This window comes from Pyrgilauda ruficollis, unplaced genomic scaffold (assembly GCF_017590135.1).
Source record: "Pyrgilauda ruficollis isolate IOZ18807 unplaced genomic scaffold, ASM1759013v1 scaffold11, whole genome shotgun sequence".
In the NCBI taxonomy this organism is placed as follows: Eukaryota; Metazoa; Chordata; class Aves; order Passeriformes; family Passeridae; genus Pyrgilauda; species Pyrgilauda ruficollis.
Genome location: NW_024509210.1, coordinates 215,627 through 237,933, shown reverse-complemented (window position 1 = coordinate 237,933; position 22,307 = coordinate 215,627). Strand labels below are relative to the sequence as shown.

The window sequence follows — 22,307 nt, the reverse complement described above, 5'->3', positions numbered from 1 at the left end:
TGAGCACCCTTTCCATGCAGAAATTCCTGCTGCTGTCCAAGCTGCTAAAGCATGATACTCTCACAATTTTCTTTTGATCATTCCATGGATTTCCACCCAGTAAACCATTGCTGTATCCCCTCGTGGAACTGTCAGCTTCCAAGGAATCTTGCTGAATCCAGGGGATTTTTCCACTCATTCAGATGTACCCTCAATGGCCACTGCTGAGCCATTCTCTGCCATGCCAAATGTGGATGAGATGCAAAGCACCCACATTTATGTTGATGGCTGCATTTTCTGCTACTGGGTGTTAGCATCTCTCCAAAGGAGGAAACTAGCTGAAATAACCAGTTGTAACCCCTCACCCTTTATTCAGCTTAACAGAGGAGTCTATCCAGGTATGGCAAATCCAGACAGAGCTTCTCCCTCAGACCAGTTTTAAGTCAGTACTTAATTTATTCCTGAATTTTTCTCACAGATCGAGCTGAGTACAAACAATGCAGAAAGACTTGGCAGAAAAAGTCTTTTTTGAGTGTCCTTTCTTCTTGGCTACCCAGTTTTTATTTGATGCTGGCTGTACCAAACAGCTCCTACCCCTCCTGATATTTGGTCAAAGGTTGATGATCTTGGAGGTGTTTTCCAGCCTCAGTAATTCCATGTAAAGTGACTGTGCCAAAGACACACAGTGGGTTGGGAAGCTGCTGGCTCTGAATGCTAATGGTGCCTTCACCATAATTAGAGCAAAGGGATCCAGAGCTGCAGCTGTGCTGCTAAGTAGTGTCAGTAGAATTTTGGAAGTCCTAATCCCTCATCTGCCATGGATAATTGTAATGTCTGCATTTTAATCCCAGGATTGTGTTTGGCCATGTGAAGGATGTTACAGCCGGATTTAATTAACAAGTAGGGTAAATCCCAACTAAAAGAGTCAGGGGAAACAGGCACCCATCTTATCAGTTCCCTTGGCCTCTGTGGCAACAGCTTATTATAATTGAAAGTAAAGAGAGCTTTAGGAGAAAGAGAGAGCTGTGCCCCAGATATTTCATTTAGACAGTGATTATTTTATAGGGTGGCTTTAGAGATCTCTTTATTGAGATAACGGGTCTGACCTACACGGACTTATCTGCAACCTAAGACATATTGACATTCATCCACCAAATTACAGGCTGGTGATAATTCCTCCTGTGGCTCCAGCAGCTGCTGGACTCAGAGCCCTGGCTGGCAGCAGCAACAGAAGAGTTGGATGGGCTTTGGGAACCCTTTCCAGAGCTGCATCTAACTCTTCTCCCTGCTTCCAACCACAGCTCTCATGAGCACCAGCAGCTCTCAGCAGGTGAGGCAGGAGAAAAGTCCAGATGTCACAACCAGGGAACCTCAGCAGTGACACCTGTTTGTCAAAAAAATCCCCCCTGAACTGATGAAGAGGAACTTAGAGAACACACCACGATTTTCATAGGTTTTATGTAAGTCTTAATACCCCTGCTAAGGTTGCTTTTGCAATCCACCAATACTTTACTTGCAGAAAAATAAACTTTGTGCTAACGAGACCAGGTTCCCAAACTGGATGCAGATCAAGGGGTACAAGCAGACTCCACAACAGCTATCCACAGCAACTTCAAAAAAGGAAAAATTTTTAGGGGACTGCTTTAAAAGTAAATATTTTGCATCAACCTCCATGTTCAAATTCACCAATGTAAATTAACTTGAGAGGCTTTGGGTAAACATGGAGATACACTCCAATACTTTAGGAAATCACCGACAATTTCCTTGGATTTTTAAAAGAAGACTGTGAAATATACACATTTTGCTATTATTACCCTTAGGTAGTTTACTTTAAAATACTTTTCGCATAACATTCTGTTAAATTGAGCTGGGCCAAATCAAATAATAACAATTAGTAGGTCTGTACTTCTGCTCTTCTGTGGCAGGGTGGGAATTTTGCTAATAAAGCCACGTACTTTAGGATGCAGAGAGATGCATTGAGTCATGATTTTTAAATACCAGTGAAAATCCCACCAAATTACTTGGGATTTACTTCCTTCCTGTACACTGCTCCTACCCCTGCTTACCAGGAGAGCTGCATAACTCACTGCTGAGCCAGGCCCACGATGTTAAAAAATGGCTAAAAATGACCTGGCTTTGCTGGCCAGCCCTGGATGCTGCTCATGGCTGCGTGGAGGAATGTGTTATGGATACTGAGGATGGAAAATGCAGCCCCAGCAGGTCCTCCCAGCTGAGTACCTGGGAGTATCTCCATCTCTGGCACTTGATGCTGCTGGGTTTAGGCAGGGAGGGCACAATCTTCTGCAGGTGGCTGAGGATGATCTGCTGCACCTCTGCAGGGTCTGTGTCCAGGTGCTGCCTTCCAAAGGTCACAGTGGTGTGCACCACGACTGAGGGCCCAATGTCAGGAGACTCTGGGAGAAAGAAAGGAAGAGGAGAGGTGCTTTTGAAGGATTGCTCATTCACACCTGCCTTCCCCACATGCTGATAATTGTGTCTCTGGCCTAGGAGTCAGTAGGAACAAAAATATCCGTGGTACCACTCTGTTTTTCCAGATGGGAAAAAAGCACATGAAGTAACAACACAAGGAGGGCAATCTCTGAACCTCTGTCAGGGAGGACAATCTCTGCAACAACCTGGCCTTGGACACTTCCAGGGATTCAGGGGTATCCATTCTCTGGGCAACCTGTGCCAGGGCCTCACTGTAAAAAAATTGGGGTTTTAATCTCATCTAAATCAACCCTGCCTCAGTTTAAAACCATCACCCTTTGTCCTATCACAAAAATTTGTTCTCATCTATGAAATCACAGATCAGGTGCTGACAATGATCCCAGCAGACCTGGAAAGGGCCAGGCTTTGTTACGTTTGGGGCTGGCTGCAGGTTGTCTGCAGCAGGTGACTCCTGTCCCCTTGGCATGTTGGCTTGTCACCTTACAGACGAGCAGCAGACAGAGAATTTGGCTGGATTAGGGGATTTTTGTGTGCCTCAATGAGCAGGATGGAGCAAGGACTCTGTGTGGGTTATGCTACATTTCAGCTGAGCTGGTTGTTCAGTTAAATGATTCCCTCTCACTCCCTTACCCAGCAACTCCCTCCTTTGGAACCTCTCCTGGTTGGACCTTTGTTTGGACTAGCACATTCTTAGAAGAAGATTTTATTTTCAGCAAACGAGTGTTTTCTGACCCAGGAATCCACAAAGAAAGAGGTGGCTGAACACTTGCTGGCCATTCTGGCTGTTAGGCACCAAGCTTGATAAACTCCTTATCTCTGCTCTGCCACTGAAGAAATCTCCAGCTCCTCAAGGCAGAGATCCCCTCTGGGAAGATGACACATTCCAGCTTTCCAAAATGATCTCAGGGGTCATCCAAGGGTTACAACCTGGTCTCCAGCAGAAAACTATCCGTGGATGTGATAGGCACACATCTCCCACAGGAATGTTCTCCTCATTTTAAGAGAAAAGCATTGAGTATTTTTCTCACGTTGCTGCCCAAAACCTGAAGCCATAACAGATCCTGATAGAAACCATGATGCAGTTGTTTCCTGACCCTCAGGGATTTGTTAGCTTCCTGGGGAGATGTGTGTTGCCCTCTGAACCCCATTCTGGTCCTGGGTAGCAGGAGGAGAAGGAGTTTTGCCACACCAAACAAACCCTGAAAGAAGGAAATGCTGCTGGGTCAGCGTGGAGGGCAGCAGAGAAGCTGGACACCTCTGGACAGGCTGGAACTGCATCCCTGCTCCCTGGGAGGCTTCACATGGTGCCAAAAGAGAAGTCAATGTGCAGGCCTCATAAACCCTACCCAAAAGTGTAAAAAAGAGCAGTGATCTACTTTACTACACCTAGAAAGCAAGAGAGGTGGAGGGTCACTTTCAAAATGCCACACTGCTTTTTGGGAGGAGGGCCAGCGAGCTTCCCCAGTTATCCTCAGAAATTCCCGTGGTTCCTAAGGTCCCATCTTCTCCCTGGAATAAAATCTACTGTCTGACAAGGCACTTTTGGGAGCAGTCATGGAAAGAATGGCACTGACTTTTTCATATTCAGAAACCCAGCATCTCATTAGCCTTACCAACAGTTTCTGATTATTTTTCTAAAAGGCAAGCAGGGCTGGCAGAGGATTACAACACAACTGGCTGCGTAACAAGCAAAAACTTAAATAGTTCCTTAACTCCTTCATCTTCCTAACAATTCTTATTGCAGGAAGGAAAGGAATCTCTATTTCAAAATTAAAGAGGATACTCAGGAATTATACAATGCCAAAAAACCTGTGAGGCAAATCTTCCCTTTAAATTACATAACCCCACAATCCTGGAGCAAAAGAAAGGAACCACTTCCCCTTTGATGTGTCATCTATCTTTAGTCCTCCTGGAATGCAGAGAGATGCAAAGACTGCGGTATTCCAGAAATAATTGATGCTGGAGAATTCCCACTGTCCCCCCCGACCTGGTATAAATATGGATGGGGTGTTTGAGGCAGCCAATCCCACAAAGTGTTTAATATTCATGCACGCCACACGGGGAATTCAGCACACGCTTCTGGTGGGCTCTTCCTTACATAACATCACCTCTGCAGGCAGGGATGGGGTTCTGCCCGCAGCAGCTGGGATCCCCAGCTGCTGGAAAAAGCCTTCCCTCCTGGAGGCTCCTGATTACACCAGGAATTGGTGGCATCAGGGAAATTGCTTTATCAAACCCACCCCGCTGCGTGATCACGACAGCAAGGCCGGGTTGGGTTTCACTGGTGAAACGCCCACGAGTTGGAGATGTCTCTGCTTTACTGGGCCAAGGCAGGGACTGCCACGTCTCAGGCAAGTGACAAGGACAGTCTGGGCTTCCAACAGCCTTTGCTGTTGGCCTTTGAGGGCTGGACTACCTGCTTTAGGGGAGATGTTATCTGAGTCCCTCAGCAGAAAGCTCACGGGATCATAGAATCATAAAATGGATTGAGGATCATCCAGCTCCAAACCTCCTGCAGGGGACAGCTACCAGCTACAGTTATTTCCTCTGGATCTCTACTGTTCAAGGCTGTTTATGAAAAAGTTGTTGTTTGAGGTGGCAGTGAGGGTGAGATAAGCCCCCATTTATTGTGGATACATCAGGTGAAGAAACACCTGATGTAGAGGTGTTTCTTCTGGAGAAACTAATGGCTTTTTGGGAATGATGTCTGCCCTGGAAGATCTCAGCTGCCTCACCCAGCAATTCTGCTTTCTCTGAATATTTACTTTTTGGTCGTCACCATCCTCTCTTCAGATGAGTCCAAATAATAAGGCTGAAGAATAAAAGAGTGGGAAGATGGTGAGTGGGGTTAAAAGGGACAGCGAGGTGCTCCTGTGCCTCCCACTGAAATCTTCTGGAGGGCAGTCAGAAGCACAGGAAGAAAAATGCAGATGCAAAATACTTGCATATGTGCTAAAACAAGCATAAAGGAACTTTTTATTCATGTGTTTTCGTTGCAGGGCTTCACATGTAAATAAAGTTCACACTCAACCTCCCTTGCCTGTGCTGTCTAAAGCCTGTCTCCTAGGAAGAGACACACACAATTTGTTCTTCTTGGAAAAATTTGCTCATATAAACAGAACTCTCCCACAATTCCAGCGAAATTTCAGTGAGAAAGGTATGTGTCAACACTGATGTTCTGGTACCTTCTATGTATTTGTTAACAATATGCCCCAAATAATGTGCTTTGTACTTGGTTCAATTGCATCTGGAGACAGACAAGCTGTTTGATAATTCCATCACAGCTCCATATTTGCTGTTCTTGGTGCTGGGGCTTTGAGACCACACGTGCAGAGAGGTGGGGAAGGTATGGGTGAATTCCTCCTTGACACTGGCAAGGATAATATCAGTAGGTCCTATTAACTATGGCAACAGAATCACAGATGCAAGAATATCTCCAGCTGTGGGAAGGAATTGTTCCCTGGCAGGGTGGGCAGGCCCTGGCACAGGGTGCCCAGAGCAGCTGTGGCTGCCCCTGGATCCCTGGCAGTGCCCAAGGCCAGGCTGGACATGTGCAAGGTGTCCCTGCCCATGGCAGGGGGTGGAACTTTGTGTCTTTAAGGTCCCTTGCAAGCCAAACCATGCTGGATTCTGTGACTCCCTGTTTGATAATTCCATCACAGCTCCATATTTGCTGTTCTTGGTGCTGGGGCTTTGAGACCACACGTGCAGAGAGGTGGGGAAGGTATGGGTGAATTCCTCCTTGACACTGGCAAGGATAATATCAGTAGGTCCTATTAACTATGGCAACAGAATCACAGATGCAAGAATATCTCCAGCTGAACGCTGTCAGTAACAAGGAGACAATGCCAGAGAAAAAGATCACTCTGTATTTGGCTTTCCTTGGCTCTTTTTTCACATATTCACCTAAGTCCCTGCTGGAAAAAGCACATCAGGGTGGTTACATCCTTATTTTGGCCAGTCCAGCCATTCTTCTCTTTTGTCAGATCAAGTGCCTAAATTCTTAGGGAAAACAACAAATTTGTACTTGCAGAGAGGGATGGAGAATCTCTCCTACAAGGAAAGGCTGAGTAAGCTGGGATTGTTCTGCCTGGAGAAGGGAAAGCTCTGGAGAGAGCTCAGACCCCCTTCCAGTGCCTAAAAGAGGCTCCAGGAGAGCTGGAGAGGGAGTTTTTTTTTGAGTTTTTCTATGCCACCCCACTCCTGGTAGGTGCAACACATTTAATAAATAAAACACACACTTCCTCAACTGCCATCCTCCAGAAAGACAGGAGAAGGCTCTGTCTTGGGGGATATTGTCCAAGCCCTACCAAGCACGTGCAGCCATTGCAGGGACTCTCCCTGATGACAAGAGCAGCCTGGCTAACTCTGAACTGGGCTGAGCAGCTCCAATTATCCAAGTCATTCTTGCCTCCAAGCCTTGAGGAAAGAGCAGGAGTTGTGGAGTAACGGGTGACGGGAGACAAACTGGCGAGTGTTTAAACAAAGGAACCCCAGCTCTTTCTTGGAATAGCAACATTTTGATGTCTCCAATCCCCTGACACTGGTTTTATAAACGCAATAACATAAACCATGTGCTGGGGGCTGATTTTCTGAGGGCCGGCCCGCTCTCATTGTGTGCTTCGTTACAGGCCAGAAGTGACATGAAACGCCATCCGCTGCGGCCCGGAGTTAAATACTCACTCTGCTCAGAACAGCAACACTCAATTAAACAGCATTTCTCATGCTCTGCACCCTCCATTGTGGCTGTGTTTAAGGGAAATAATGGGAGCACTGACCTATATTGCGCTTCTCGTTATCGATGGAGATGAAGCGGACGCAGGGATTATCGGCGATGTACCGAGCAGCCCAGGGGACACCAATCCCTGTGCCAGCCTCATAAAACAGTCCCAGGGCATAGCGGGATGAGTAGCTCACAGATTCCAGTTGCTGCTTTTGACTTTCATTAATTACTGTGAAAACAGAGAGAAAAAAAAAAAAAAGGGAAAGAAAATCAGACAATCCCTTCCCCGCTCAGAACATTAAATATGGGAATGCTGCAGTTAAGCTGATTATTCCTTCCTGAAAATGACCAGACTGCTAAAACTAAGAATTTAATATTAAGCCTAGTGCTTTGTAGTATTTTTTTTTTTTTCTGGGACACCTCTTCATGAAGTTTTAATGGTGTATGATGTGGAGTGTGTCCTTCACACACGACCCTCCCCCAGCTGCTGGGGGTTCATCTCCCAGCTCTCCCTTAGCTGCTTCTGACTTGAAACTTCGATGATTTTGGTGACTTTTGTTTCAAATCTTGTCTCAAAGGGTGAATAAATAGCAATAAAATGCTTGGGTTGCCTCAAGGACATCAAGTAAATGGTCGTATGGCTCGACAAGCACCAAAATGACTTCACATATCAACAAAATGAACTCAGAGCCTCTTGAACCTCTGGGGAAAAGAGCCCTGTGACTTCTGTGCTGCAATTCAAATGAATGAAGAAAACTGCACTTCAGCCTACAAAAGGATCGTAGTGAAGTTCAGCTCCTTCAGCTGAAGGAATTTTAAAGCAGTTTAGAAAATTTCAGGGCAAGCATGAATCCTAATTCCTCCCTATGATTAACTCTTCTATCTTCTAATGACAGCAAGATCTGCTTTTTGCTGCGATTTCGTAATCTTCATAAAAAGCTGCACAAAGTAGCATTAGCCCCACGGTGAGCATTCAAATACTATTTAATTTCATGCCACGGGGAAATCCACCAGCTTGGCTAATTGTGGAGTTCTGTTCCAGTCTCTCTTCCTGAGACTGAATGGATGTCCAAGGCTCCTGTGAGCTGGAGCAGCACATGCAGAGACAACAGCTCAGCTGGTGTTGTATGAAGAAAGGAACAGCTCACCCCACAATGGGACAGGCTGACCAAACTCACTCAGGGGCTCCTGGTGGGTCTTCCCCACCAGCCCGACTTAATGCCCAGCACACCAGAGGATCACAAGTCAGATTCCACCTCAAAACCCACCAGATATCCACACTGAAATGTCCCCAAGGGGAAAAAAAAAAAAAAAAAAAAACAAACCTGAAAAAACTTGGGGAGTTTTTTTCACATTTTCCCTACAAATATGCTGGGGAAGAGAGAAATGGGGAGAGCAGAAGGAAGCACTGACCAAGCCACAAAAGCTGGGGAGAGGAAAGGAGGAGAAAGAGGCACCTGGCCAGAGGTGGTGGTGGTGGAGCTGCCAGTGGAGGAAGCAGGACTGGCTGAGCACGAAGGGCTTTGGAAAAGCTGCCTTTCCCTCTCCAGTTCTCCCTCCCAGAAGGAGCTGAGGGGTCCAGCTGCCTCTCACCCCTGCACTCAGATCTTTCCAAGGAGGAGTTACTCCAAGGTCACGCTGCTTTCTTCCTCCCCTGGGACCCAGGGCTCCTGGGTGCCATGCCAAAGGCCCAGAGCAGCCTGGCATGCCCCAGGCAGGGCACTGGCTTCCATCCCAAATTTCTGTGCTGCTCAAAGGCTGACCCAGGCTCTGGCAGGACTGTCTCCTGCAGGCTGTCACCTCCATCCTCTCCCACAGCTCCCCTGCAGCTCCTGCAGCCCTCAGGGATGGATTTCATGGCTTGGAGGCAGGGATTCAGCAGGGCTGTGGGGCAGGCTGGAGGGCTGCCCTGGAGGAAAGCATGCCAGCAGGAAAGGACCTTGCACATCCCTCCCTGCTGGAAGTGTTCCCTGGCCCAAGTTCTCATCAGCTTAACGTGGTGCCAGCATCCAGGAACATCCCGGGGCTCTTCTCTAAGCTCCAGCACTGATTTCCCTGGGGCTTGTCCCAGCTCCTCCTGGCAGACCCCAGGAGCCCAGCCAGGGAGCAGAGCTGCTGCTGAACACACTGAACACAGCCCAGGGCACAGATGTCACCCAGAAGCCACCCCCTGTCCCCTCTGAGGAAGGAGCTGTGCCCAGCCTGGCTCCCAGGTGTCCATCACCAGCAGGCTCCTTCTTACAGCCACCACAAACAACCACACTGCACTGCCCATTCTCGCTGTGCTTCAAAAGAACAGAAAAGTCCTGCAAACAAGCAAAGGTGAAGTTGTAACATCCCATGGAGAACACTACCCTTTGTCCAGGTTGCTCCGGCTACTCCTTTTCCCTTGGGGAAAGGAGCACAAACAAGACCTCCTGCAAATTCCCCATGATGGAGCTGAGCTTCCCTGCTCCTCAGGGTGGGAATCCTCTCCAGGTTTCTTACAGGGAACCCCGGGACAGGTACAACCTTCACAACATTCAGTGCTGCCAGAGCAGGGGTGGCCAGCTGGCTCTGCAGCACTTTTTTGGAGACCCACCATGTCCTTATGGAGCTGCCTCACCAGCTACAGAGCCTCAGGAGGTGTCAGGGGTCATCAGGGTGGAGGCTGGACAGCTGGATTGAGGATAAGCTGAGATTTTGTCAGGTGTAAACACGTGGTGCTTGGCCAGGGGATGATGGGGAAGTGCAGGAAGGAAGGAAATGAGCCCAGCTGAGAGGGCAGGAGAGGGGAGAAGATGGAAGTCAGGCAGCTCCAGGGCTGGGACTTCCAGATCCAAGGGCTGAAAACAGCCAGGGCAGCTCATTCCTAGTGGCAGGGGAAGGAACAGCTTGGGGAAGAAGTGACTTTTCCAAGCCTTGAGGAGATGGGATAACAGCCAGATTGAGGCCAGGTGCCCAGTGCCTGCAGGTGTTTTGGGGACAGTGACAGGCTGCTCACCTGGTGACATGTGAACCCCAGAGACACTGAGGAGCTCACACAGGATCCCTGAGGCTGGAAAATCTCTCCCAGCCCATGAAATCCACCTTGTGCCTGATGCCCACCTTGTCCCCAGCCCAGAGCACTGAGTGCCACCTCCAGCCCTTCCTGGGACACCTCCAGGGATGGGCACTGCAAAGCTCCCTGGGCAGCCCCTGCCAAGGCCTGAGCAGCCTTTCTGTGAAAAAAGGTTCCTCCACACTCAGCCCTGCCCTGTCCCAGGCTAAGCCAGAGCTGGGAGGGAACCTGCAGGCTGGAAGCAGAAGGACCCTGGACCCCTGGCCAGGCTCAGGGCAGCTGTCCCAGGTCACTGGGGCCAGGTCAGGGCATCCCTGGGGATGGGGATCCCCCAGCACCCATCCCAGGGCTGCTCCCCTGGGGCTGGCTGGGGTTTGCTGTGCCCCAGCTGTGCCTCTGGTCTCTTCCTGACCACACCATAAACCAGAACTGACTAAAACCCATCACCCCCAACAGTCAGCTTTACACCCCAAAATTTGAAAGTGCGTTAATTCAATTACTGATGCGTGTTTGCCAACTAATTTCCTTCACTACTGCTTAGGTTCTTTAAAAAAAAACCAAAAAATGTCTGTGGTTCACTGGGTTCTGAGCAGCTGCACATTTACCAAATCGAGGAAGTTTTTATAGCTTGAGAAGACAGGCAAGAAAGTGACGTCAAATTTGAAATCCAGCAACAAAAAAAGCTGAGCTATGTGCAAAAACAAAGCTAAGAGTTGTAGGATTGAGGTTTTTCCCCTGCTCCATCCATTATGCATTTCAGCAAGGCCAACAAGTTGATCTAAGGACATGGAGAGAACCTTCATTTTGAATTTCCATACTTTTATTGGTTTAAATGAAAACCAGACTGTTGTTTTAGCGCTGGGTATGAAACCACAAAATAACTATTAATTTTTCCCCTTCCAACAAAAACGGTTAAGATGATTTTAATAACATTTTGGAAAAAAAAAACCCCAAAAAAACAACAAAACAACCCTAGCTTTCAGAACACGGAATTGCCCAGCATACAGCCATAGTGATATTTTTAAAGCAATGCATGAAGACATGAAAATCTTGTATTTTCCACTGCAAGACTCAGCTACAGCTGCACTGTGAGCACCACTGAAGTGAGTGTCCTCTGGAGATTTCATCACATCAAAGCAAGGGCCATGTATACTTTATTTGCTGTTTCTGCAGACACTGACAGCAGAGTGGATTACTTATCTGTAACACTCAATAAATACAGCCAGGGCCTTTTATCTGCCGTTCCAGGGCTTTAATGTCACCTCGCTGCCTCCCTGGTGTTGTGGGAAGGAGAGGACCCAGAGATCCCATCAGGGCCAGCAGCACAGAGCAGAGCCAAGGCTGGAGCTGGCAGGCTGGGAGCACGGGCACCATGCCATCCAGGAGGGAGCCCAGCCTCTCACCACAGAGCCAGGGAGGCAAAAATAAACCCAGGAACTGACTGGGGTGATCACGGTTTCACCCTGGGCTTTTTTACTCTTCTTTCTGCCAGAAAGTGCAGGAGGAGGCTGCAATATTACAGCATCACAGAGTGGTTTGGGTTGGAAGGGACCTTAAAAATCATCTCTTCCATGGGCAGGGACACCTTCCACCATCCCAGGCTGCTCCAAGCTGGCCTTGGGCACTGCCAGGGATCCAGGGGCAGCCACAGCTGCTCTGGGCACCCTGTGCCAGGGCCTGCCCACCCTGCCAGGGAACAATTCCTAATTCCCAATATCTCATCCATCCCTGCCCTCTGGCAGTGGGAAGCCACCCTGCTCTGCAGAGAGGCACGGCAGGAGTGCACAGTGCATCCCTCACCACCAGCCCATGGCAATTGTCAGAGGCTGCAGCAAGGGCTGGGCTCCCAAAATGCACCTTTGGGCAAGCAGAGATGGGCAAGAGGCACCACGGCTCAGTGCAGGCTGCTGGGGGCAGGGAGAAACCACTGCAGGGCTGCAGGGAAAAGCAGATGCTATGATGTGAGGTGTATTTAAAAGAACACTTGTTTTGGAAAGTTTCGCTATTGCTAACTCAGTACTGCTGAAAGCTTGTGGGGACTCAGGTCCCCATGAAGTCACCACATGACATCAGAGCCCAGCTGGGACGCCTGGAGCCGGCTCTTGCATGACCCCAAGGGTGTGTGGGCAAACTTGGGCAAAGGAACCAAGATCCTGGTTTGAAAGGCTTCCAGGGATGAGAGGGAAAACCCTCACTTTGTTTCACCAGCCAGTCTTGCTGAGTGGCAGAGGGGATTTTGCATCCTGACAATCAAAAAAGGGTAACAAACAGCCAGAACTATCTTCTGCTTTAGTGCACAGCAGCTACTGCCTAGAATGCTCAAAATCACTTATTAAGGTATTGCCAAGGTGACTAAATCTAGAGCTAATAGACATGACCAGCCACCAAAGCAGTAAGGAAAAAAAACCCCCTTTGGCAGTACTTTGAAGGAATGAAAGTGCTATTAAAACTGCAAAATATGAGGATGCTGGACTTTTCAATTCAGGAGAAGATGGCTCTTTTTCATCTTAACTTCTTTCACTGTAAACTTCTTATCCCAATAATTCCATTTTGACGGGAATAGCGCTAGAGCCTGGCTTGAACTTTGTGACTTTGCCACTGCCCAGCCACCCTGCAGCTTCCAGCACCTGAAACCCTCCACCTTCTTCATTTTTCCTCCCACTTGATTTCAGTGACCACCTGCCACCCTCACAGCCATGCCCTCAATAACCCCACCGCTGACCCTGTGCCCCAAAAGGTTTTGTGGTTTCCTTAGACTGCTCTGCTTAAGATTTTACTTGCAGCAAATCCCCAGGCATCACTCAGACTCTGCTGCTGACAGGGCATCTGTGAGTGCCCAGTGGCCAGCACTGCTCTAAAAGCTGAAAAGGAAACTGTGGTTAAACGGCTACAAAGATATTTTCAGCTCAGGTATCAAGTTGAGGGATCTCCAGAGATTCACCCAGCAGAATGGGCAGCTCACGTAATATCTGCAGGGACAGTTTATTGTCAGAGTTTCGGGTTTAGTGCTGCTGAAATGGCTCCTGAGGTATTAAAGTCTCTTTTTTCCCAGCCCCGCGACCGAAGAAGAAGCCGAGATGCGTCGGTTCAGCTTTTCGAGGTTTATTTTTCCTTATCTATTACATTCTTTCTCTGACCTGCTGAGGTCTGTCCAACAGGTAGGTTCGTGGCACACTGACTGCCCTTGGAGTGGTGTTAAATTTTATACTAAGAGCTACGTGCACTTTATTTGCAATAATTTCTCAATACCTATCACCTATGTTAGACAGTCTGTCTCTAACCCAATCCAAAGTGTCATCATCCCAGCAGAAGGTGGAGGACAAGAAGAAGGAGAAGAAGGGCAGGACACGTCCAGATTCCTCCATCTTGCCTCTTGAACCCTCATTCTAAAAACCCCAAAATCCTACTTTTTCACCCTGTGATAAATTCGCTACCATTCTACTCAAACTCTTGTGGCTTGTAAATCCTCACACAAAGCTGGTAATGTTTTCCATGGGTTAAAATCAAAGGCACAGGTGTCTTTGACTCCGTGCCAAGGTCTCTGAGCCCCCTGCCAGGGTTTTGAGCCCTTCAGGGCAGCCAGAGGAACGTCCTGCGTTCCGACACCACAGCTCTGCCCAGGAGGCGCCTTAGGCTGGCACATTATCACAGCCTTCACACACCAGAGCCTCCCTGCCCGGCCACCTCTCCGTGCCCAGCAGAGAGCTCTCCCACTGCTCTCCAGAGGCAGGAGCTGCTGCCCTGAGCTCCCCAGCTGCGTGGGGACAAAGGACAGGCCCTGCAGGCCACCCTCTCAGCAGTGGCCGTGCCACTGGCCCTCTGCCACCGCGCCTGCTCCTGCTGCTGCTCTGCGTGGGAGGGAGCAGGGGTTATGGGAAAGGCTCCGGTTTTAATCCAGCTGCCTTATCAAACAGCTCGGAAATCTGTTGGGTTTTTTTTATTTTTTTAAAAAGGCAGCGTAACAGTTAAAGGCAGCCATGGCCGTGTCTGCACTGAAATGGTCACTAAGCACAGTTATTGCTGCGATGTTCTTCCCACTGCTGGAATAATCCTGCTGGGATCCAGCACGTCCCTCACCCCTGTGTGTGTGTTTGCAACAATAAATAATTACTTCAAATCACAGCAGCCCTGGCTCACTTGGCACAGAGCATCATTATCTCAAGTCTGTGGCACATGAAGGAAAGGCACATCTAGAAATGTAGATGATGAAGAGGAAAAGAGATGCTGGGGAGAAAAAGGCAGCACAGCGTAGTTTTTTATGAAGTTTCTGATTTTGAGAACTAAGCTTGCATAACTGTCCATCAGCTGCTCTTGATGAGATTATTGGGAATTCACAGAATTCCAGATGATCCAGTGCAGACAGGTCACCTGGAGCAGGTGACACAGCAGCACTTCCAGGTGAGCTTGGGATGGATCCAGAGAGGGAGACTCCACACCCTGCCCAGGCAGCTCTGCCACCCTCATGGAAAGAAGTTTTGCCTCGTGTTGAGGTGGAACTTCCTGTGTTTCAGGCCATTGCTCCTTGTCCTCAGTATTTCACTCAGTATTAAACTACAACCTTGCGTTTTCACAGGAAACATTTCCATTCATCTCCTGCACAAACCCATGAGTTCAAGTCAACTTTTGAGCCAACAGAGAAATGGAACTGCACATTTCCTAGAACAGGGGGCAAAGCAGGCACAGGGGCCGAGAGCCACCCACTCCTGTCTCCTGCAGGAAGGGCAAAAAAATTTAAAAAAATAAAAAAGAAAAGAGGAGGGATGAGAAACCAGGGGAGAAGCTCCTTTGCCAAACACTTCAATGCTCAACTCATACTTTAAAAAAAACCAACAAACCAGCTCTGTTCTCCAAAGCAATAATATTTTTTGTTACTTTTAACAGACAATTCAAATTTTAAATTTGGCAAACCACTACCCTCCATCCCCAATTCCATATTTGTATCCTGCATTGCACCCAGCCAAGGAGCTCCACACTGCTCTCTTCAGCCAGCACGCTCACTCTCAGGTGGTTCAATGCACATGCTGACATCACATTCACATTTCCTTGTGTTTGTATTTGTGAAGAAAATCACTTTTCAGCCTGGTTACTTGGAGGACTGAGCTGTGAGGGCAGAGGCTGACTCTCAACCCAAAATCTGGTGGTGCAATGCCCACACAGCACAGCATGGAAATGCAGCTCCCCGGGGGTTACTGCATCCATGGTTTAGATCCAAAATTAATGACAGTCGAAAATATGAACCTCTGCTAAGCTTCCACCCTGGGAGGAACAGGATTTGACATTTATAAGCAAGTAGAGCTAAAGGAGAAGACAATAACGGAGTGTTTCTCACCATGCAAACCCTTCCTGTGGTTACAGCACAACCTGCCTGGGGAAAGGAAGCCAGTCCTGCCATGGTTTAAAGTGCCCACATTTCAGCTGGGAATTTTCTTCCAGTTTTGTTTGGCTGTGCAGCATCCAGTACAGAGTAACTCCTTCCAGCAAGGAATTAAGATCCCCAGAATTTTCCAGGAGATTTTGGGCATGCCTGGAAATTAGATTCACTTAGAAAGAACCCTGAGAAATTAGTCAATAAAGCCCAAATAAAAAATATAATGCATGTGTACACTCCAGTTCCTGCTTTGTAAGCATTTAGAGGGAGATGCAGATGATACATATGGCAGATTAGCAGGACTGCAAATCCAGTTTCCATACAAAACCACATTTTTAATGTGTTATTCTCACAGAGCCCACTAGTTCCTGTGGCTAGCACTGATGTTGACAGAAACCAAAGACATCTTTGAGAAAATCTGATTTATTCAGGGATCTCTACATAGATGTAAGACCTCACCTTTGAGGTAAGAGACTTGGAAAAGCTTGGCTATAAAAAATAAAACTCATTGTCACATTTCCCCCAGATTAATCTGCAAATTAATTTGCAGAAGTTACTCTGTAACTTGATGTAGGAAGGAAGCTCCTCCAAGTCCTCTGTAATGACAGGGCACAGCAGGAAGATGAAACTGGATTAATTTGCAAATTAAGCTTCCTTCCTACATCAAGTCACAAAGTACTACACACAGTTCTGGTACTCTCTGGTGCCAAAACATAAAAGCTCATTACTTACATAATCACCGTCCTAAAACATTTAGCAAATAACTTCTTCACCTACTGTACACAGCATTGAGCTGAATAATAAAGCCAGGAGGATTTATTTTCTTTAAATATTCCACCAGTTGCTGAAATAGCATTAAAAGCTTTTCAAGGCAACGAAGCAAGAGGTTGGATTATTGCTCCGTGCTGTGACTCAGGCAGAAGAAACACATAAATAAATTGAATTAGGACTGCCTGATGTTTGTGGTTTCTGGGCTGCAGCAAGACCCTAATGGCCTGTAGGGCTGGGACACAGCAACTGGGATTCTCCCACAAGGTCCCAGTAAAGGCAGACTCCTGGAAACCCTTCCCTGTTTCCCAGCTCACACCAAGCCCTGCAAAGCAATACCAGGCAACTTCACAATATCAGACACCAAAGCTATTTCCATTTAAATAAGAACTGGAGGAAAATGCTTTGCTTTCAGGCATTAATTATTGAAGAAGGATTCAGCTGGCCGCTGGAAATTTCCACTTAAGATGAGGTATTAACATATTTTCTTCTCTTTTTAAAGTGCATCTGGTTCATTACCAGGAGGATGCAGAAGGAAGGAATACAGGGTAGAGCTGTGCACGTAAGAAGTCAAAAAATTGCATTCAACTTTGTAAGGAACCCCTTGGAGTGACTTTTAGGGGATTTTTTCCCCTCATTCAGGCCAGACTAAGTTTCAGTATTAATTCATATTATTCTCTACCTGGACCTGTGCTTTTGCAAATTCTCCGAGTCCCTCCAAACATCCTTCCTGGGCTTTGCAGCGCTGGAAGAGAGCTTCACACTCCGACCACAGTGCAGCTGAGGAGTCCCAGGGCTCTGAGCCACCTGGATGGCACCTCTGGAGCTCCTGGAATGCAGGGCTGCAGGCACAGCAGGCTGTCCCAGGGGATGCACAAGCAGCAGGAGCCTGCACAGGAGCCCCCTCCTTTCCTCCCGCGCTGACCTGCACCACGGTCACCTCCCCAAGGCACAGCTTCTCTCCTGTTAAAACTGAATTATGGCGTTCTTCCTCCTGATGCTGTGGGAATCACCAATCCCACTCCTCCTAAAAAAGCAGAGCTGAAGTGGAAGGCACGGCCAAGAAGTGGTTTGCTGCCATCCCCTCCTCCCTGACAGTCCAGCTGTGGTTCCCCTGTGGTTTTTACTGGTAAGGAAAGGCTGTGTTCAATGCTGAAGGATCTGTCTGCTGCCTTACTTGGCTAAGAAAAATGCTTGCTGGGGAACAAAATGACCTTGCACATCTGTAGGGAATTTCTGGATGCCTATTCTACTGTTCATTCTCAGTGTTAAGCTTTGTTTTCTCAATTCATCATAAACAGCCTCCTTTTTTTGATATTATTGATGAATGTGAGTTTCTATCTGTCACACAATTTAGCTTAAATGCTTCCAGGCTGCTTCTCCTCCTTCCAGGGGTTTGGCCTGAAGTTGCCTCTGTATTTTACTATCCTCAGATGGGTCCTCTACCAGCTCTGCTCATTTCCACCCCCTCCTGAACAGATCCTCAGTGCATGCAGATTGGGATTTTGCAACTTTAAACTAAGTTGAACACTTGACTTCCCTAAGAGATGCAAGCCACGATGGTACAAACAAAAACAGGATTTATTATTTTTTTTTAAATTAAATCTGCAAAGAATGATCCCCTTATGGAGGTGATTCCTTACAGGAAATACCTTATCAGCTACCCAATCTATCCTGCTTCCACCACAGGAAAGCACAGACCAGACTGAAAGCAAAGAAGGGGAAAAAAATGCAGCACAGAATAAATCCCAAAGAGAACACTGGAAGGTGTCCCTGCCATGGCAGGGGTGGCACTGGGTGGGCTCTAAGGTCCCTTCCAACTCCTTAAAGTTCTGTGATTCTGTGACAATCCTGAAGCCCCCCAGGAGGGCAGAGTTGCAGCAAGAATATTTTTCCCCATCTGATAAAGTTCTGTGCTGAAAACTCACAAAATATCAAATTTCAGCAAGAATATTTTTCCCCATCTGATAAAGTTCTGTGCTCTCCCTCGGATGGGTGAGCTGAAAACTCCCCAAATATCAAATCCCACTGTTCCTTCCTCCTGCTGTGGAACGTGTGAAAGGCAAAAGGACCAGGATGACAAAGTCACCAGAGAGAAAGGGAGGAAAGGCACTGGCACAGGGACATGCTGGTGGTGCTAGAAAATTCATGACAAATCACACACAAATATTTGCACAAAAAAAACCCCCACCCCTAAATTATATTTGCAGGAAGTCTGTGATTTTCTACTGTTGGGAGAAATCTCATCACTGAAACACTGAATCCATTTAAATGTAATTTAAACTCCCAATGAGCCTTTCAAGCTTCCAAAGGCATACAAATTATTTCAGAGGGTAAATTCTCATCCTGCTAAGACACAGCCAAGAGAGCTGAGCCTGGTTTGTCAACACCTGCAGGGCAAGCAGGAGGGAGGTGCAGTAGGTTTAAAGGGAAGAAAGCAGGGGATAAGGCAGAGAGGTGACACAAGGCAAAGACACTCATTTCCCTCCTCATCACCAGAGAAAACAAGTATTTGCTTCATACAATCCACCACAATTGTGCCTGTGCAAACACAAAACTCCACTACTGGCACTAGAAGCTTTCTGATGATCATCTTTTGCTTAAGATGTCCAATAGCTCCCTGTCTCAAATAATTCATCCCAAACACTTTTTTTTCCTTTTTTTTTTCTTTTTTTTTGTGCCTGTCTGCCTTACCAGTACTTCAAGGGCTTATGGGGAAGGAAATAAAGCCATAAAGTTTATTCTTTCGAGAAGAAAATACGACTTTTCTGAAGAGAAAAGTTGTTATAACACCTAGTAGCTAATGAGAAAGTTTATTTTTAGGAGGTTTCTGCACTGTAATAATTAGTCCAGGAGAATCTGGGACACACAATTTCAGGAATCCTCATCCTGAGATAAAACTACATAACACTGGAGCATCACAGGGCTGGGGATCTTTATAACCACGTCACAAACATCTACAGATCCAAACTGGGATGGAATTTAAAGTTTAACATTCATAATATTGCGTACAGGATGATAGTAATGAAAAAAAAATCAAATCCATTTACTTTCCTCTGAGAATTATCTAAGCAGTCTTACAAAGCAAATCCTTTTGCTGGGGAAGAAGAAGCTTTTGGACAATGGAAAATGCCAGGACTTCACAACTGCCAGCCTGGACAGACACTTCCTGCAGGAAGAAATTCTCATCCATCAGATCTTTTACCCTTTTCATGACTCTCATCTCCTCTAAAAATGGCCCTGACAAACCTTTCCTTTTTTAAACCCACACCAAGTTCGTATGAACTGTGAGAAACACAACAAACCTCCTCACAGAAACCAAGAGACAGAAATCAAGGATATAAAATGCCACTTTGGATGACACACCTGAAATTTGGGGCTTTTGTTTTATTCTGGATGGTTTTTAAACAAATACATTGTGGCCATATTTCTTTCTAGGTTTTATTTTGCCTTTTTTTTTTTTTTTTTTTTTTTTTTTCCCCTGCAGCTGAATTAGTTCTAGACTTTCTGGGTCTTTCCTGCCAGAAGTTCTAATAAAGCAAAGACTGAAAAGCTGAAACAAACAGTTTTATCCTTTTGCTATTTTTAGAAGCCCATTTGAATTCTTATGTGCATATTTCAGTAACTAAAAGGGCAAGGGAGAGGGGAAAACATAATTTCTGATGTGTTCCAGCACTGCAAACGGAAGAATCTGAAGTGGATACAAAGGGATAGGCAGGAGAGAAAAGGGAAGAACTGGGACTGGATAAAGGAGCAGGGAAAGAAGCAAAAGGGCAGAGGAGAAAACCAAGGCAGTGTGTACAGAGGAAAAATAACATTAAATACCAGGCAACAAGACAGGAGGATAAGACAACAGAAAATACAGTAGAGGCGACAGATTTACAAACAAAAAAAGTTTCAAACTTTTAGGAAAGAGTTTTCAAAAAGCAAGTGAAAGACCAATTAATGGAAATCCGAACTAAAGGAGGAAAACGCAGAACTGAGGTTTCCAGAGAGAGGCAGCCCAGAAGGAAGGCTCACAACTCAGTTTAACAGACACTTCTGTGCATTCCCATGCCAGATGTTCTGTCTCCCTGAACTTAGAAGAAACAATGGGATGGCTCCTTTTACTGAACTGGCAGGGAATTTTATTTTCGATTACGCGGTTTAAGAATTCAAGTTGCCTTGGCCGGTGCTAAATGTCTGAAAGTCTCTTTAAAGATTTCCACTGCAACTGCTGACAAGAAGCATCCAGAGAGCTGCTGTTCTCTTCCCAAATATGTTTTATTTACTCTTCTGAACAGGAAAGTCTCTTTAAAGATTTCCACTGCAACTGCTGACAAGAAGCATCCAGAGAGCTGCTGTTCTCCTCCCAAATATGCTCTGTGTGCTTTATTTACTCTTCAGAACCACAAGAGATCTCTCCACCAAAAGCAGAACAACTTAAAGGCCCTATAATAACTTTAAAAGTTTCTGTGTTCTGTAACTGAATGCTCAGCACCACCACCAGCCCCAAGCAAGCTCAGAGCTCATTCCACCTTTTCAGAAAAGGCTAAGACAACACACAACCCAACCTGAAAAGTTATTCAGGAGCTGAGAGATGCTAAAGCACACTAAAAATACAATAAATGGAGAAATTTTCGAGGCCAGCTCAAACAGGGCTTGGAGCAACCAGGTCTGGTGGGAAGTGTCCCTGCCCCATGGCAGGGGTGGGGAGTGGGATGATTTTTAAGGTCCCTTCCAACCCAAACCATCCTGTGATTCCCTGATCCTATGGCATGGGTGAGGAGCTGCCAGTGGGTATTTTCAGTGGGTTCCTGCAGAGATGGGCAAGAAGTTTAAAAGTGCACAAACAATTAAGTAAATGGCAATGGGAACTTGCTAATGGCACAAAGTGTGGGCAGCCCTGCATCATCTGGACCTTCCATGCAGGAAGCTGGGGCAGCAAGGAGGAGGAGAGCTTAAATTCCTGAAATGACAAGTTCTGACCTTAAAAAGGAGCTGGAGGAAAAAAGATGTCTGGGAGATGGGATAATTAAGGAGGCTCAGCACTTCTCTAGACAGAGAATTCCCACCTGTAAGAAGATCAGCCAGCCCCAGAAAAACACTTCAAGAGGCAACAACTGGAAAGAAAGTTTTCAAAAGCAGGTGGTTAACTAACAGGTGCTCCATCTTTGATGGCTTCTGCAAACCCTGAATGAATTTATCTGCTCAAGTGTCACAGGGGAACCTACATGTGATTTATTGTCATCTGAGAGACCAGGCTCAGCTCAGAATGGGAAGGAAGGGATGGCCTGTGGCAGGTCAGGGAAAAGACACTGACTGAACAGTCTTCCAAACTTTAAACCATTTGTGAGACCCGTGCAAAGTCTCTCCTGTGGTATCAGCAACCCAGAGGGGCTCCAAGAGAGCTGGGAAAGGACTTTGCCCATGGGAATGGAGTGACAGGACAAGGGGGAATGCCCTTAACTGAAGAAGGGAAGGTTAAAAGCAGATATTTGGTTTAGATTAGATATTAGGAAGTAGCTCTTTACCCTGCAGGCTTGGGGGGAGCAATTTCTCTCCTTCCCCAGCCTGGATGTGAGCCAAGACCCAAACACAACTTCCCAGTGTCTAAGGTAGCCCAGTGACTCCCTCACCTCCTGTCAGCAATTCTGGTTTTCCTGCAGCACAGCCTGGACCAGGAAACACAGAAATCCATCCCTGCTGTACGCACAGCCAAAACCACAGCCCTGATGGGCTGGGCCAGGGGCTGGGGCCAGGACAGGAGCCAGGCTCGGAATGCTGCAGGCAGGACAGCCTGGAAAGGAGGCACTGGGAGGCACTGGGAGCACTGGGAGCACTGGGGGCACTGCAGGCACTGCAGGCACTGGGGGCACTGGGAGCACTGGGAGCACTGCAGGCACTGGGAGCACTGGGAACACTGCAGGCACTGCAGGCAGTGGCAGCATGGGGGCACTCCAAGTGCCCAGGGCTTTGAGGTCCCTTCCCACCCAAAC

General features: G+C 47.1%; 1 protein-coding gene across 3 annotated transcripts in view; it reads right to left on the bottom strand.

The window, feature by feature from the left end:
• The window catches only part of RNLS (renalase, FAD dependent amine oxidase), a 55,022-nt gene that overhangs the window by 3,848 nt on the left and 28,867 nt on the right, over positions 1-22,307 (bottom strand). For all 3 annotated transcript variants that reach the window (XM_041476076.1, XM_041476083.1, XM_041476093.1), the window contains exons 5-6: positions 7,209-7,382; positions 2,218-2,393 (exon numbers count right to left, since the gene is read on the bottom strand). In XM_041476076.1, coding sequence (XP_041332010.1) covers positions 2,218-2,393; positions 7,209-7,382 — 350 coding nt within the window. The remainder of the gene's footprint in view (positions 1-2,217; positions 2,394-7,208; positions 7,383-22,307) is intronic.